Source organism: Chamaea fasciata, unplaced genomic scaffold (assembly GCF_029207755.1).
Source record: "Chamaea fasciata isolate MVZ Bird 193981 ecotype frontalis unplaced genomic scaffold, bChaFas1.0.hap1 SCAF_9, whole genome shotgun sequence".
In the NCBI taxonomy this organism is placed as follows: Eukaryota; Metazoa; Chordata; class Aves; order Passeriformes; family Sylviidae; genus Chamaea; species Chamaea fasciata.
Genome location: NW_027094094.1, coordinates 3,451,066 through 3,463,370, shown reverse-complemented (window position 1 = coordinate 3,463,370; position 12,305 = coordinate 3,451,066). Strand labels below are relative to the sequence as shown.

The 12,305-nt window shown below is 50.9% G+C and overlaps 1 protein-coding gene across 2 annotated transcripts in view; it reads right to left on the bottom strand.

Annotated features, from left to right (window-relative positions):
* The window catches only part of FAM53B (family with sequence similarity 53 member B), a 44,723-nt gene that overhangs the window by 16,085 nt on the left and 16,333 nt on the right, over window positions 1-12,305 (bottom strand). For both annotated transcript variants that reach the window (XM_066190752.1, XM_066190753.1), the window contains exons 2-4: window positions 11,481-11,713; window positions 8,425-8,476; window positions 1,010-1,728 (exon numbers count right to left, since the gene is read on the bottom strand). In XM_066190752.1, the coding sequence (XP_066046849.1) occupies window positions 1,010-1,728; window positions 8,425-8,476; window positions 11,481-11,549 (840 nt within the window). In that variant the 5' untranslated portion in view covers window positions 11,550-11,713. The remainder of the gene's footprint in view (window positions 1-1,009; window positions 1,729-8,424; window positions 8,477-11,480; window positions 11,714-12,305) is intronic.

The following is a 12,305-nucleotide window of genomic DNA, read 5'->3' as shown; positions in this document are numbered from 1 at the left end:
CTCACCCATATTGTGAATTTCTCCCAGCAGTTTCCCTGCAGACAACAAGGGGATGCCTTGCACCAGACAGGCTTCGCTTTTCCCCAGCACCACAAAAAACCTTTAGGGCAAACACTCCCAACACAGGTGGCTCTGGGATGAAGCACAGCAGGCTCCCATGGGGGAAATTTGAAGGCCAGCAGGTGACAGCCCACCCTGGGAGGTGGCCAGGGTGCCCCTGTTCCCACAGAGAGAGCCCTGGGGCCTTCACACCCCCCGTTATCTCCATTCCACACTGAGCTGCTGGTGCCATTGACTTCGTGGCTGTAAATTACTGATGTGGGAAATGTCAAATCACGAAACTGCAGGAAATCTCATGAGTGTGGAAGGGAAACGCTGTCCTTCAATGCAGCCTCTTGCTCTGTCTCTTGCTAATGTCCAGCCACTTGGTCCAGCAGGGAGAGGACCAAGGAGCAAAATCCTCCCTGATTCATGCTCCAGATCTGTTATCTGGCTCTGTGCAGCAGATCGAAGAGGGAGGTTGTGCTCTGCGTTTGCAACTGAAAATGAAACGTGATAACATCTCCAGAGTGGAAAATTACAGAGCCCAAGAGCAAGTAAAGCCTGTAGCAGTAAGAATTCGGCACCTGACGGAGCCAGGGCTGGGTGTCTTGGGGTGCTGCCTTCATCTCCCCATGGCAGGCCCAAGGCTCCTCTCCCCCGAGCTCAGAAATGTGGGGCTTGACGCATTCCTGCTCAAAACCCGCGCCAGAAGGAAACGACGACACGGTGGACTTGGCGCGCAAAGAAACCAGCGCGGAAGAGAAACGCGTGAATCTGCCGCAGAAATCCATTTAGAACGGAATGGGTTCTTTTCCCTGGGCAGAAGGATGTGTCTCCCTATGACGCCCACATTATGGGGGTTATTATTACCTCGTGCCTCAGACCCACCCTGGAGGAGGCCGAAGGCTCTTGAGCAAAGCAGAGAACACCCGCGCCCCTTTGCAGCGCCGGCCCCGCCGCCTCTTACCTGGGTCATCTTGGCGAGGTCCAGCGAGGGCCGCTGCTCCTGGACCTCCTCCGGCCTCCTCCGCTTGATGCCGACCTTTTTGTCGTTGAGGACGCAGGGCTGGGAGCGGCTGCGGGACAGGCCGGCGGCGCGGCGGCCCAGCTCCGGCGTGGAGGCGGGCGTGCTGCTGGCCGACGGCGGGCCGCCCTCGGAGAAGCGCTCCTGCGAGCACGACAGGGACCGCTGAATGTCCGCCCTGTCTCCCCCGTGGCCCCCAGCAGCCGATTTCCCGGGCCGCACCCCCAGACGGCCGGCCAAGGCGGGGTGCTCGCCGCAGAGAGGGTTGGAGCGGGCGGGCAGGCTGAAGCTGGAGCTCCTCTGCATGGTGGCGAAGCCGTTGGAGTAGCGCTGGACGCTGCCGCCGCTGTAGCAGCGCCTCTTCTCCACCGGCGTCCACACCTTGGAGCCCAGGGGTCTCCAGGTGGTGCCGCAGCCCGACATCTCGTCGGAGAAGGACAGCGAGCGGCACTGGCGCTTGCTGGGAGGCGCGGAGGGGTGGCCGTGCGGGTCGCTGAGGCTCAGCTCCTTGATGAGGTTGGTGACGGAGCAGGTGCCGGCCGCGTCCCTCGGCCAGCGCGGGCCCTCCTCGGGCCCGTCCGACAGGCAGTCCCAGATGCTGGCGCCCGGCTGCTCGAGCTGCAGCGGACATTTCCTGCTGAGATCTCTCCATCTGTCATTTTCTGGTTCAGAAAGGAGAAAGGGAAAAAAGAGAGAGAGAAAAAGAAAAAAAAAAAAAAAAAAGACACCGCACACGCACGGGCATTAGCGTTAATTAATTCTGCGACTCGCTTTCTACGTCCGTAAACAACAACAACAAAAAAAGAGTAGCATATGGGACGTTTTCCAGTACAAATTAATTAACTCTTGGAATATGGTTTCCTGAACTGCCAGCAGAGCGGGTTGTGTGGCGGAGATGGAGAGAGAGACAAAGTGACAGGCCCAGCAGGAGCAAAACTGCTAGGAGAAGATAAAAACATGCCTCCGAATATTCCAGGTTGCTTTAGCTAAGGGGAATTCGGCGGTGTAGAATGTTGTGGCTATTGGTTATCTCTGTGCTAAATCATGTCTCAGGATGTGTGCGGTTTCTCCTGGGCTCCACAACTGACAATTGCCTGAATTTACAGCTGAATTTAAAAAGCATTTTAAAATCACAGAATCACCGAGGCTGGAAGAGCCCTCTTGGGTCATCAAGTCCAACCATTCCTCCAGCACTGCCAAGGCCATCACTAACCCGTGTCCCCAAGGGCCACATCCACATGGCTTTTGAATCCCTCCAGGGATGGGGATTCCACCACTGCCCTAGGACTGCTATGCCAGGGCTGGAGAGCCCTTTCCGTGAAGAAATTTTCCCTAAAATCTAATCTAAACCTCCCTTGGTGCAACTTGAGGCAGTTTCCTCTTGTTTTATTACTTTTTTACCTGGAAGGAGACCCCCACCTGGCTGCGCCCTCCTGTCAGGGAGTTGGGGAGAGTGAGAAGGTGCCCCCTGAGCCTCCTTTTCTCCAGGCTGAGCCCACTCAGCTCCCTCAGTTTTTTTGTATCAGCCTTGCGCTCCAGATCCTTCCCCAGCTTCCCACCGACAGCGAAGAAAGGATTAAGGAAGGCGATCTCCTTCCCACACACATCCCACGGACAGCAAAAGAAGAAAGCAAAGCCCCCTCAGGCCTGGGCTGCCCTGCAAAGGACGGGGCTCTCTGCAGATACACCTTCAACGCTCAACAGGAAAACCATGGCAGGACAACCCCACCGGCTGCTGCAGTGGAAAAAACTCATCAGCCAACAGCCTCTCTCTCAGCAGTGCCTGTTTTTGTCGTTGGCTGCTGCAAACAGAGCCCAGCCGTGCTGGAGAAGCGTCGCTGCCAAGTTTCACATGATTGTATCTAAACCCTGCGATATTTTGGGGGGCTTTTTCGGGTATTTCCACTCAGGCAACTGAAGGATGAATTAAAAGCCGTGCCCAGCCCGCAGCTGCAGGTACCAGCCTGGTAGGGAAGATGCAACGGTGCAGAACGCTTCTGACTAAGGTTTCAAGTCAGGAGGTCAGATTTGGGGCCCCTTGCACCCCTCCTGGCCGATTTTCCCATTTCTCCCTGCCTCCAGCTGCTGCCATAACAGCTCCAGCCACAAACAGCCTGGCTCTGCCCGCAATAACCGCACGGCATTTCAACTGTTGCTCTCCTCATTTTAATAAACACAATGAAAAGTGAGAAATCTGCGCTAGACAACTCCATCTATGTTTAGATCTTTATTATTTTTCCTCCGTGCTATGCTGCCAGCAGAGAGGTTTCTTGGGTCAGGTCAGCAGACAAAAGAAACAGAAATAGAAGCCGATTTTTCATGGCAAGCTGCCACGATCCTCTGGCCGGAGACTGTACAAAAGGCCTTGGTGAGGAGGATACGGGACACCTTCCTCTTTCACCCCTGCTTCAGCACAAACAGCTATAAATCTTCCAAACCTGGCAAAGAAAATGGTAAAAGCACCACTATCCCCAGCCCCAGCTTGGGGTGATTTGCTTTTCCCCTTGCACAATGTGAGCTGGCACAACCTGGCCCCTCCAAGTGCCCAGCCAGCGCTGACCAGTCCCAGAATACCAGATAGCCCAGAAAAAATGCGCGTTCAGTGCAAATAGGAAGCAGGTTGCCCTGAAAAAAATTGAAAAAGGAGTAGTCTAAGGGCCAAGGGTATAATTAAAGAACTCTGGAAAGCCTTATTGAGGAAAAGCAGGTGGTTTTCTGCTCAGTTTTTAAAGATTAAGATTCCCATCCTGTGCACATTGATAACGATAATTGCACTGGAGCCATTAATTCTGCTGCAGGTAAACACGTATTAATTTTCTTAAGCTGCAAACCTCAGCCTGGTTTACCCTGAGGCAGAAATTTGTTCCAGGATAAAACCCACCACGAGAACCCCTTGGTCTGCAAGTGGCAGGAAAACTCCCCTTTGCCTGTTGGAAAACAAAGGGACGACCAGAGCATGCTGTAAGTGCAGCCTGGAGGGCTCTTGCCCTGCTTAAACAGGTCCTTCTTGGCTGTTGGTGTCCCTGGACGAAATAGCATCTCACTTCTGGATTTTGACTTAAAACTGCAAAAAGAAACACTGACACCTTAACAAAACCCAGCTGTCCTCTCACAAAACATCAAACGATCCCTGGTAGTGCTCGTGGGCTGGAGTCACATCCCAGAGTTGAGGAGATGGGTGTTGTCTCCATCCTTGAGAGCTTTGCACTGCCCCACGGAGAACAGGATCCACCCTCAGAGCACCACAGCCAGGTGTCCAAAGGCTGAGCTCCAGGTTTTGTGGGACACATCAGGCACTTTGCAGCTCAGTGGTGGCCCTGGGCTTTGGAAATGACTGCAGTGCTCCTCTGGTGACACAGAGTAAATTTTAATGACCACTCATAACCACAGAGAAGGGTGTAAAACCAAAACGCTGACACAACTTTAACTACAGCGACACAAATGTGCTGCTATAATATTTTTACAGTTCCTTTTTATACATAATGCATGATCCTTCTGCTCAAGTTTCCTCTACGTTCTTTTCCCATGAACTAATTTACATTAATACATAATTTATTATGGCAACTTGTAAAGCAATTAGGAGTTTCAATCAATTTTTCTTATCCTTTTTGGCAGATAAATTCTGTTTGGAACCTAACCCAAACATTTGTCTGCGCACAGGTGCGCATCCAATTCCCTTTTTTTCGTCCCGTGTTATTCAAGTTGAATTTTGGTCTCAGAGTCCCTGTGCACGGGGGGAAAGGCAGCCTGCATTTTCCACTGCCCCCTGTTCGTGTTCAGGAGACAATTTCTAAGTGTGGAACATATTTAATGATTGTAATTAGCTGATGGCAGTGCCAGGGAGCTTTCCTAGTGCGGAAATAAGATGAAAATACGATGGGCAGAGCTATGCTTCAATAGGAAACAAAAACAACAGCCCCAAAATCTGCTCTGGAGATTAAACACACCTGTGGGCTGTGGGCTCCTTATGCCAACAGCCTGCATGGGCGAGGGAAATCCCCGACCTCGACAGAGAAACGTGCCCAGATCTTCAACAGGATCCTCTGGATGGGGTGTCCCTGCTCCAGCCACACCTCACCAGAATTCCCCAAGCAGCTTTTTCTCTTTGCAAGAAGCTCTTTTGCTCTTTTTCTCTTTGACTGTTTGAATGTTCACCAAGATGCCCTACACTGAATGGCCTTTCCGAAAGAATCCCGTAATTCCAGAAAACCCTGGCTCAGAAAGAGGAGGCATGCAAGCCTGGAAGGCGCTTTCAGGGTGCACTCAAGGGCCATCACCCCCATGAAGGGATTCAAGGTTGGACTTGACGATCTTGAAGGTCTTTTCCAACATTAATGATTCCGTGAGCTGGCTTTTCTCCTGGTTTCTTGGCTTTCCCCCGTCACCCAAGGATGGTGAAAAGCCACTTCCAAGAAAAAGCTGTGCAACAGTGAGCCCAAGGCTGCAACCCTGCCCTGGCATGCTCGGAGTGATGGAGTTGCCCAACGTGGTGGAGGAGTGATGTGAGAGTGCCAAAGGCCAGACAAGCTGACCTGTGTGCCCCATCCCTCACCCTGCTCTGCTGCAGCACTCAAGGAGGACAAGCTCTGAGAGAGCCCTCCAAGGGAAAAATGGGAATGATGGCTGATTTGAGAAGAGTACTTCCCAGAGAATGAGTGCAGGATCTGTCCCTGACGGGCTCAAAGCCATCCTCCTCCTCTTCCTCCTCCCTTTTACAATCAGGGCCGGGACTGGGATCCTGCATGCGCAAGCACCTTGTCACAGCCTCAATAAAACCCTGCTGCAGCTTCCCTCAGAGATAATTTCTTGCTTACACAGAAAACAGGAGGTCACGGCTGTCAGCACACACCTACTGAGCTTCTCTCACTGGGCCAGGTTGGACAGGGCTTGGAGCAACATGGGGTAGTGGAAGGTGTCCCTGCCATTGCAGGAGGTGGAGTGAGATGATCTTTAATGTCTCTTTCAATTCAAACCATTCTGGGATTCTACTACTTTTGACTTCCAATACTGGAACTTTTCTGTCTTTGGGTGGAAAGCAAAAGACATGGGCAGGGACACCTTCCACTATCCCAGGTTGCTCCAAGCCCCATCCCACCTGATCCTGAACATTTCCAGGGATAGGGCAGTCACATTTGCTCTGTGCCAGGCCCTCACCCCCCTAATGTCACTACTTTTTAATATGCCATCTTTTTCTGGCACAGTCCCTGCTATTTTCACTGGGGACCAGCCACAGAGGCTGCTGAGGAAGGAAAACGGGAAAAAAAGGAGGAAAAAAATCAAGAAACTATCCATCAACAGGACAATTCTTACACTCTTGGGTGTTTCAAGGACCCATCAAGGAGAAGGGAAAGCAGTAGTTGTTGAATTTATAGTTTTAGGCATTTCACCTTTAATCTTCCTCCAGGCAAAGGGCTATATAAAGATAAAACCCAATCTTTTTACTAATATTATTATTTCACTGGCAGAAATATTTCTCACAGATCTAAAACCCAAAAGATTATTTCGGTCACCCTGAGAATTGGACCTAACCATGCATCATCCAATATATCAAGACTTTAATCATGTTGACTCAATATACTGAGTTTGGCTACAATCTATGATCCATTTTCAGATTCTTGCAGTGTTCAGTACCTTACAAAAAAAGCTCCAAGGTCTGGATGATGCTCTCCCTGGCAGAGGCTGGGCTTCCCTCTCCCCTGCTGCCCCATGGCCACGGGGTCCAGAAATAAGCTGCCTCCCTGCCCAAAGCGGCACTTGCCCCAAAGGCTCCAGAAAGACTCTTTTCTAAGATCCTCTTTTGTCTAACCCCCCCCAAAATCAGCCAATTTTCCTCCAAACCTCCAGCATAGCTAGGACTGTGAGCCTTTGCCTCATGTTGTCTGTGCTACCAGTCCAAACTTCACTGTGTTTATTTATCTCAGTGCTTTCCACTGACAGGGACTTGGCCCTTTGACCTGGAATATTCCCCAAGTTTGACATTTCAATAGTAATTCATTTAAGAAGTCAAGCAAGTTTTCATGCCGGGTTAGTCTGTGGTTGTGGCCTGCATTTGGGGACATCAAGAAGAACGCTTAGGGACGATAACTAAAATGAAACCCAAGCCAAGCAATGCCCTCACACAAGAGAAGGACGGGTTCCTCTTGACTGGGCGTGACAGAGACCACCACAGGGCAAGCTGAGGTCAAGGAGGTGACATTCAGTTCCCTCGGAAGGAGGGTAATTTGGCAGCCATGAAGACCAGCCCAGCAGAGCTATGAAAATGCAGAAGGCTCTGTAAAGGCTCCTAAAGACAAGCTGCTCCTCAATTAGGCAGAGACTCTGCGTATCTGCTGAAGAGCCTGCCAGTGCCACAGTGCAAGACAAAACCATCTGATTTGGGTTCTTTGTTCCTCACTCGTGTTTGAAAGGCAGGAGAGAGGGGAACGGGCTGTCTCTATCCCTTCTTCACTTTGAAGCTTGTGATTTTCATCTGAAAAAAACCTCATGAATGCTCTCCATGTCCCCACACTCCCAGTGGCTGGAGCTATCAGAGAGCTGGGGAAACATCTCCTGTCAGTGCATGTGCCCAGCTCTCATTAACGCTAATGAGAGTTGTGTCCACGAAGAAACGGGGCAGCCCCTTTGTCTGTGGAGGATTGGCTTTCACAGCAAGGAGCTTGGCTCAAACTTGACCTACAATTTTAATTGGGTTTGGAGGCCTTGCCCGGTGATTGGCCTCCCGCTACGAACGCCAAACAGCACAACACAACAGCACATCCTCTGGCACTATCAGTTTTTCAGGCTCATGGGCCAAGGCACCAATCCTCCATCCATTTTGGTGGCTGTTCAGCATAAAAATTGACAGCAGGCTCTGACATAAAAGGTATCAAACATATTATAGCACGGTTACTGTCAACGGCAAAAATGAGACGTTTTCCGTATTGTTTGAGGTCTGTCCAACCACTTTGGTGCCAGGTGGTAGCACATCTCAGTGATAATGCTGTTGTTTATTGCCTGCATCACGCAAACAGTCAAGAACTGCAATCTTGGGCTGGGCATTCAAACACAACCTCAGACCCCAAATGTTTATAATGTCAACTGTAAGAGTAGCTCTAAAAATAAGCAGATGTATCAAAGGGGAGGGGAAAGGAGATAAGCAGTTCACTCAGCAGTGGCAATAGGGCACAACAACCACCTCTGGGGAGGAGAGTGGCCCAGGTGTGGTGGGGTGGGTGCCCCTCCACCTCTGCTGTGGGGGCCCACCGCAGAGTCTGCAGGGGAGAGGATTTGGAGACATCTAAAGGTCAGGACATCCTCCCGCCCGTCACTGCGAGGAAGCGGGAGCGGAGGGAACACGGAGAGAAGTTTCTGTTACTTACCCATCACGCCACAAGAGAAGAGGGTAGGTCCTTGACTCATCTTTGGAGTGTGCTGCAAACAATCAGAAAAACTATTCACTTCTTGCAGACTCCACCTGGGCACCAGACACCACCCTGCCTCCAGCCTGGGCAAAGCTTTCCATGGCCCTGTCCCAGCAGGAATCAGGGGACAGACCCAGTCACCTTTCCTCAAGGGCATCAACTTTGATTAAACTCTGTGCAGAGTCTTTGTCAAGGCCTGAGCTTGCAGATCAAGGGTCCTGCAGCCAGCCCTTACCACAGGGAAGAGCTGCAGCGAGGTCCCCATCCCTGGGACCCAAAACCCTGGAAAAACTAAAATGGGAGCTGCAGTTCAGTGGTAATCCTGGACTGGGCAAGAAAGGAGCAAAAGTGGTATCTTGAACCTCATCCAAGTCCATTAAGACTTTCTCATCTAGGTACAAAGCAGCTATTTAGCTTTTTTAAGCATATAATGTGTTTCTAAGGCAAGGCGTCCACACCTCAGCACTTCTGGGGAGTCTGCCCTCAGATTGTGCTGATTTGCACTAAAAATAGGGGGAAATGCCACTGCATGGGTACAAAATAATCCTGGTTGCTTTTCATACTCTTTTTTTCCCAAGAATTTTCCTCTTGACAGCGTAAGAGACACCATCAGACTTCTAAAAATGAGCATGGATGGGTTCACGTATAATAAATCAATACGTTATCCACAGCTGCATGCCGTTTCAGCTATGCCTGCAAAAACACACTTCCATGCTAATTGTTCCGTTATTACCCCTAAAAATATCCATATTCTGGCTTCTGAAGTGTCTATCCTGGCAACATCATCCCATCTGACTGAGGCTTTACATCATCTGAGGGAAGCACCAGCATGGCCCCCACGTTCATCTGCACTGCCATAATTGTGTTTTATCAGGCATTGGGCCACTGCACTCACACCTTCCTTCCTGATCCATGTTTTACATGTTGCCTGCTCACATAACTATGGAATCTCAGAGTGGTTTGGGTTGGAAAGAGCCTGAAAGCCATCCAGTTCCACCTGGGCAGGGACACATTCCATGTGTCCAGGTTGGTCCAAGCCCCGTCCAACCTAGCCTTGGACAATTCCAGGGATGGGGCAGCCACAGCTTCTCTGTGCCAGCATCTCCAGTGCATAATGAGGACAACAACAACAATAATAATAACAACAACAATAATGTACCAAATGACGGCACCTGAGCAATCCAATCAAGGATCCCACTTCATATACAGCATGCTGGAAACACTGAGTACAGAGGGATAGGGAGGCATAAAACAACTGCAGGGTGTAGATGTGGAGAAGGTAAATAAGGGTCAGTCACCTTTGGAGCATGTGCCTCTTTTCTAGGCAAAGTAAGGATATCTCCATCTGTCAAGCCTCACCGTATGATCCATCAGCAGAATTAATCAGAGGAGGTAGAGAGGACAGGCAGCTGTCTCCAAGGAGCAGCCAAAGTGGAGCAAAGATGGAAGTGGGACAAGCCCCAGAGAAGGCAGGAGGGAGAGGAGTCTGACGTATGTCCCTTATCGAGTAGAACTACCATTTTGTACAAATTTTGTCTTTATACCAAACTGGGAGATGAACCAGAGGAGCCCACTGGCTGTTGGCAGGTGATACCGCCCCAGTGCTCAGACATTTATTTCCTTTGGGTTTCACTTTTTGGCTTTCCCCATGAAGTCGGCAAAAAAACTCTCGCTTCCTTTAGTGGATCAGCCTTCTTGTGATTGCCTGCCCCAATTTAACAGTCCAGGCAACCCAGCAATTCACCCTGTGTGCCCAGGACTGTCCCTGCACTCCTGACCCAGCCCCAGAGCTGCGGGGAGCACTCGGAAAACACGTGAGGGCAAAGTTTTGTGTTACAGCTCTGCATCTCTACCACCTGCCATCAGACACCCTGAGCACCCAGCCCATCCCTTCGGAGTAGAAGAAATAACTCTCATCTGCCCCTCTGCAGCCGGTTCCCCTTCACCTGCCCCACACACTTCCCAGGGCACGGCTGGCACTGAATGTTCAGGCTTCCCCCTTCCCACCCTGAGCAGCAGCCACGGGAGATGCTGCCTTCCCGGCAGGGGCTAACACTACAGCAAGGGTATTTTTTTAATGTATCAATATCCTTCCCAAATTTCACCCTTTTAAGGCAGGATTTTCCACTGCCTCTGGCTTGCTCACCTTCTCCTCCTCCTCTCACTCCCAGGGCAGCCTGCCTTCACCCCAGCACACTGTGCTCTCTGCCTGGGGATCCCAGCTGGATGGTCTGTCATCCTCAGCAAACTCAGGCGTTTGTATTTCTTTTATGCTCACGATGCCCATTTATGGCTCATCCTGCCAGATGCTTCCTGCTGTGCCCCTGCACACCCTTATCTGAGACTCTCAGAGCACCCTGCCTTTTGGTGGAGTTTCGTCTCAGACCATGCTCATCTCTCCAAGAGAACAGAGGGGAAAATAACCACAACCCTGCTCTGATGGCTCTCCATCACCCTGCACCTCCTCCTCATTTGCTCTGACCCTGCCTCCAGCTGTATTGCCCCTTATTTCCCCCGACCAAAGGCACGCTCGGCCCTCGCAGCATCCTTGAATTTGTTTGCCACCCCTCATTTGCTTTTTTGTTGTTGCCTGCTCGTTCAGCGTGGTGGATTTGCACCTCTCCAGGCTCCCAGAGAAATTAAGTACCACAGCACTGCCCTTCAACATCTCCCACTTAATCCTGCTTCCCACTTGCTCATCCTCCTATTAATGATGAGCATCTGTTCGCTGCCGGTGAGGCAACTTCTCACCTGTGTTATTCACAGCATTGATTTGATTGTTTTTGTACTGTTTATCCCATTGGGTGCTCACTGAAATCTACAAATGCAAAAGCCACAGCACTCCAATCATTTACTAATCACCTGCTCCTTGGATATTAATGCAGCTTGGTAGAAATCAGTGCTACAAACCATCTAGAGATCCGTCCCTGCAGGACAGAAACCCCTGATTACAGAGCTACAGCAAAGTTCTTGGCGGTGAAAAGAGTTTTGAACAGAGGTTTCACAAAGCTTACCAGCTCAGTCCTGCATGTTACGGAGTCAGCACCTTTGTTTTCCCGAGTTTTGGTTAAGATCATCACCATGGTAATGCAGTCCTGCCTCGGAGTCCATCAGGGTCCAGGCAAAGGGTGCTGGCAGCTGGGGGCTGGCAAAGCTCCTCTTTCAGTCCATGTTCCCCCGGGAGAGGCTGGGCCCTGCCGGCTCCTCGGGGGATGTGCAGGGACAGCCTCGGCGTGTGGAAAGCTCCCTGCACAAAGAGAGAGAGAGAGGAACAGCTTCAGGGGACATCCCTGGAGGGGGGATGCACTGGGCAGGGGGGCAAGCGCTGCCCAAAAAAACCAACCCTGATGATGGTTGCTTGAGGGGTGCGTTTATTTTAGGATCTTAAACATTGTTGGTGCCCCTCTGCTCCCCACAGGATGGGGCACTCGCGGGAGCTGTTGGAAGGTACACGAGGTGATCCACAGGGACACAAGTATTTCAGTCAAATTTATAAAGTTCCCTCTGAATTCTCCGTTTGAAAAGGGGACTCCCATCCCCTATATTGAAGATACAAAAGACATTGAAAGAGGAGCTCATTAAAGCTCCAGGGTTGATCTCACAGAAACCCTTTGTCCCCAGACCAGCTGGGAGCAGATGTCCAGCAGAAAAAGCCTCTCCAGCATCATTATGGCTGTGAAATCCCCTGCATGCACCTATCCCACCCCAGTCACTCCATGATTCCCTATCTATGAAGAGCCCTTTAGGGAAAAGCACAAGGCAAAAGGTTGCCTGCAAGGAAGGAGAGACAGCTCCTTGCCCTGAAATCCTAAGGGCCACACCCTGCCTCTTGATCTTCA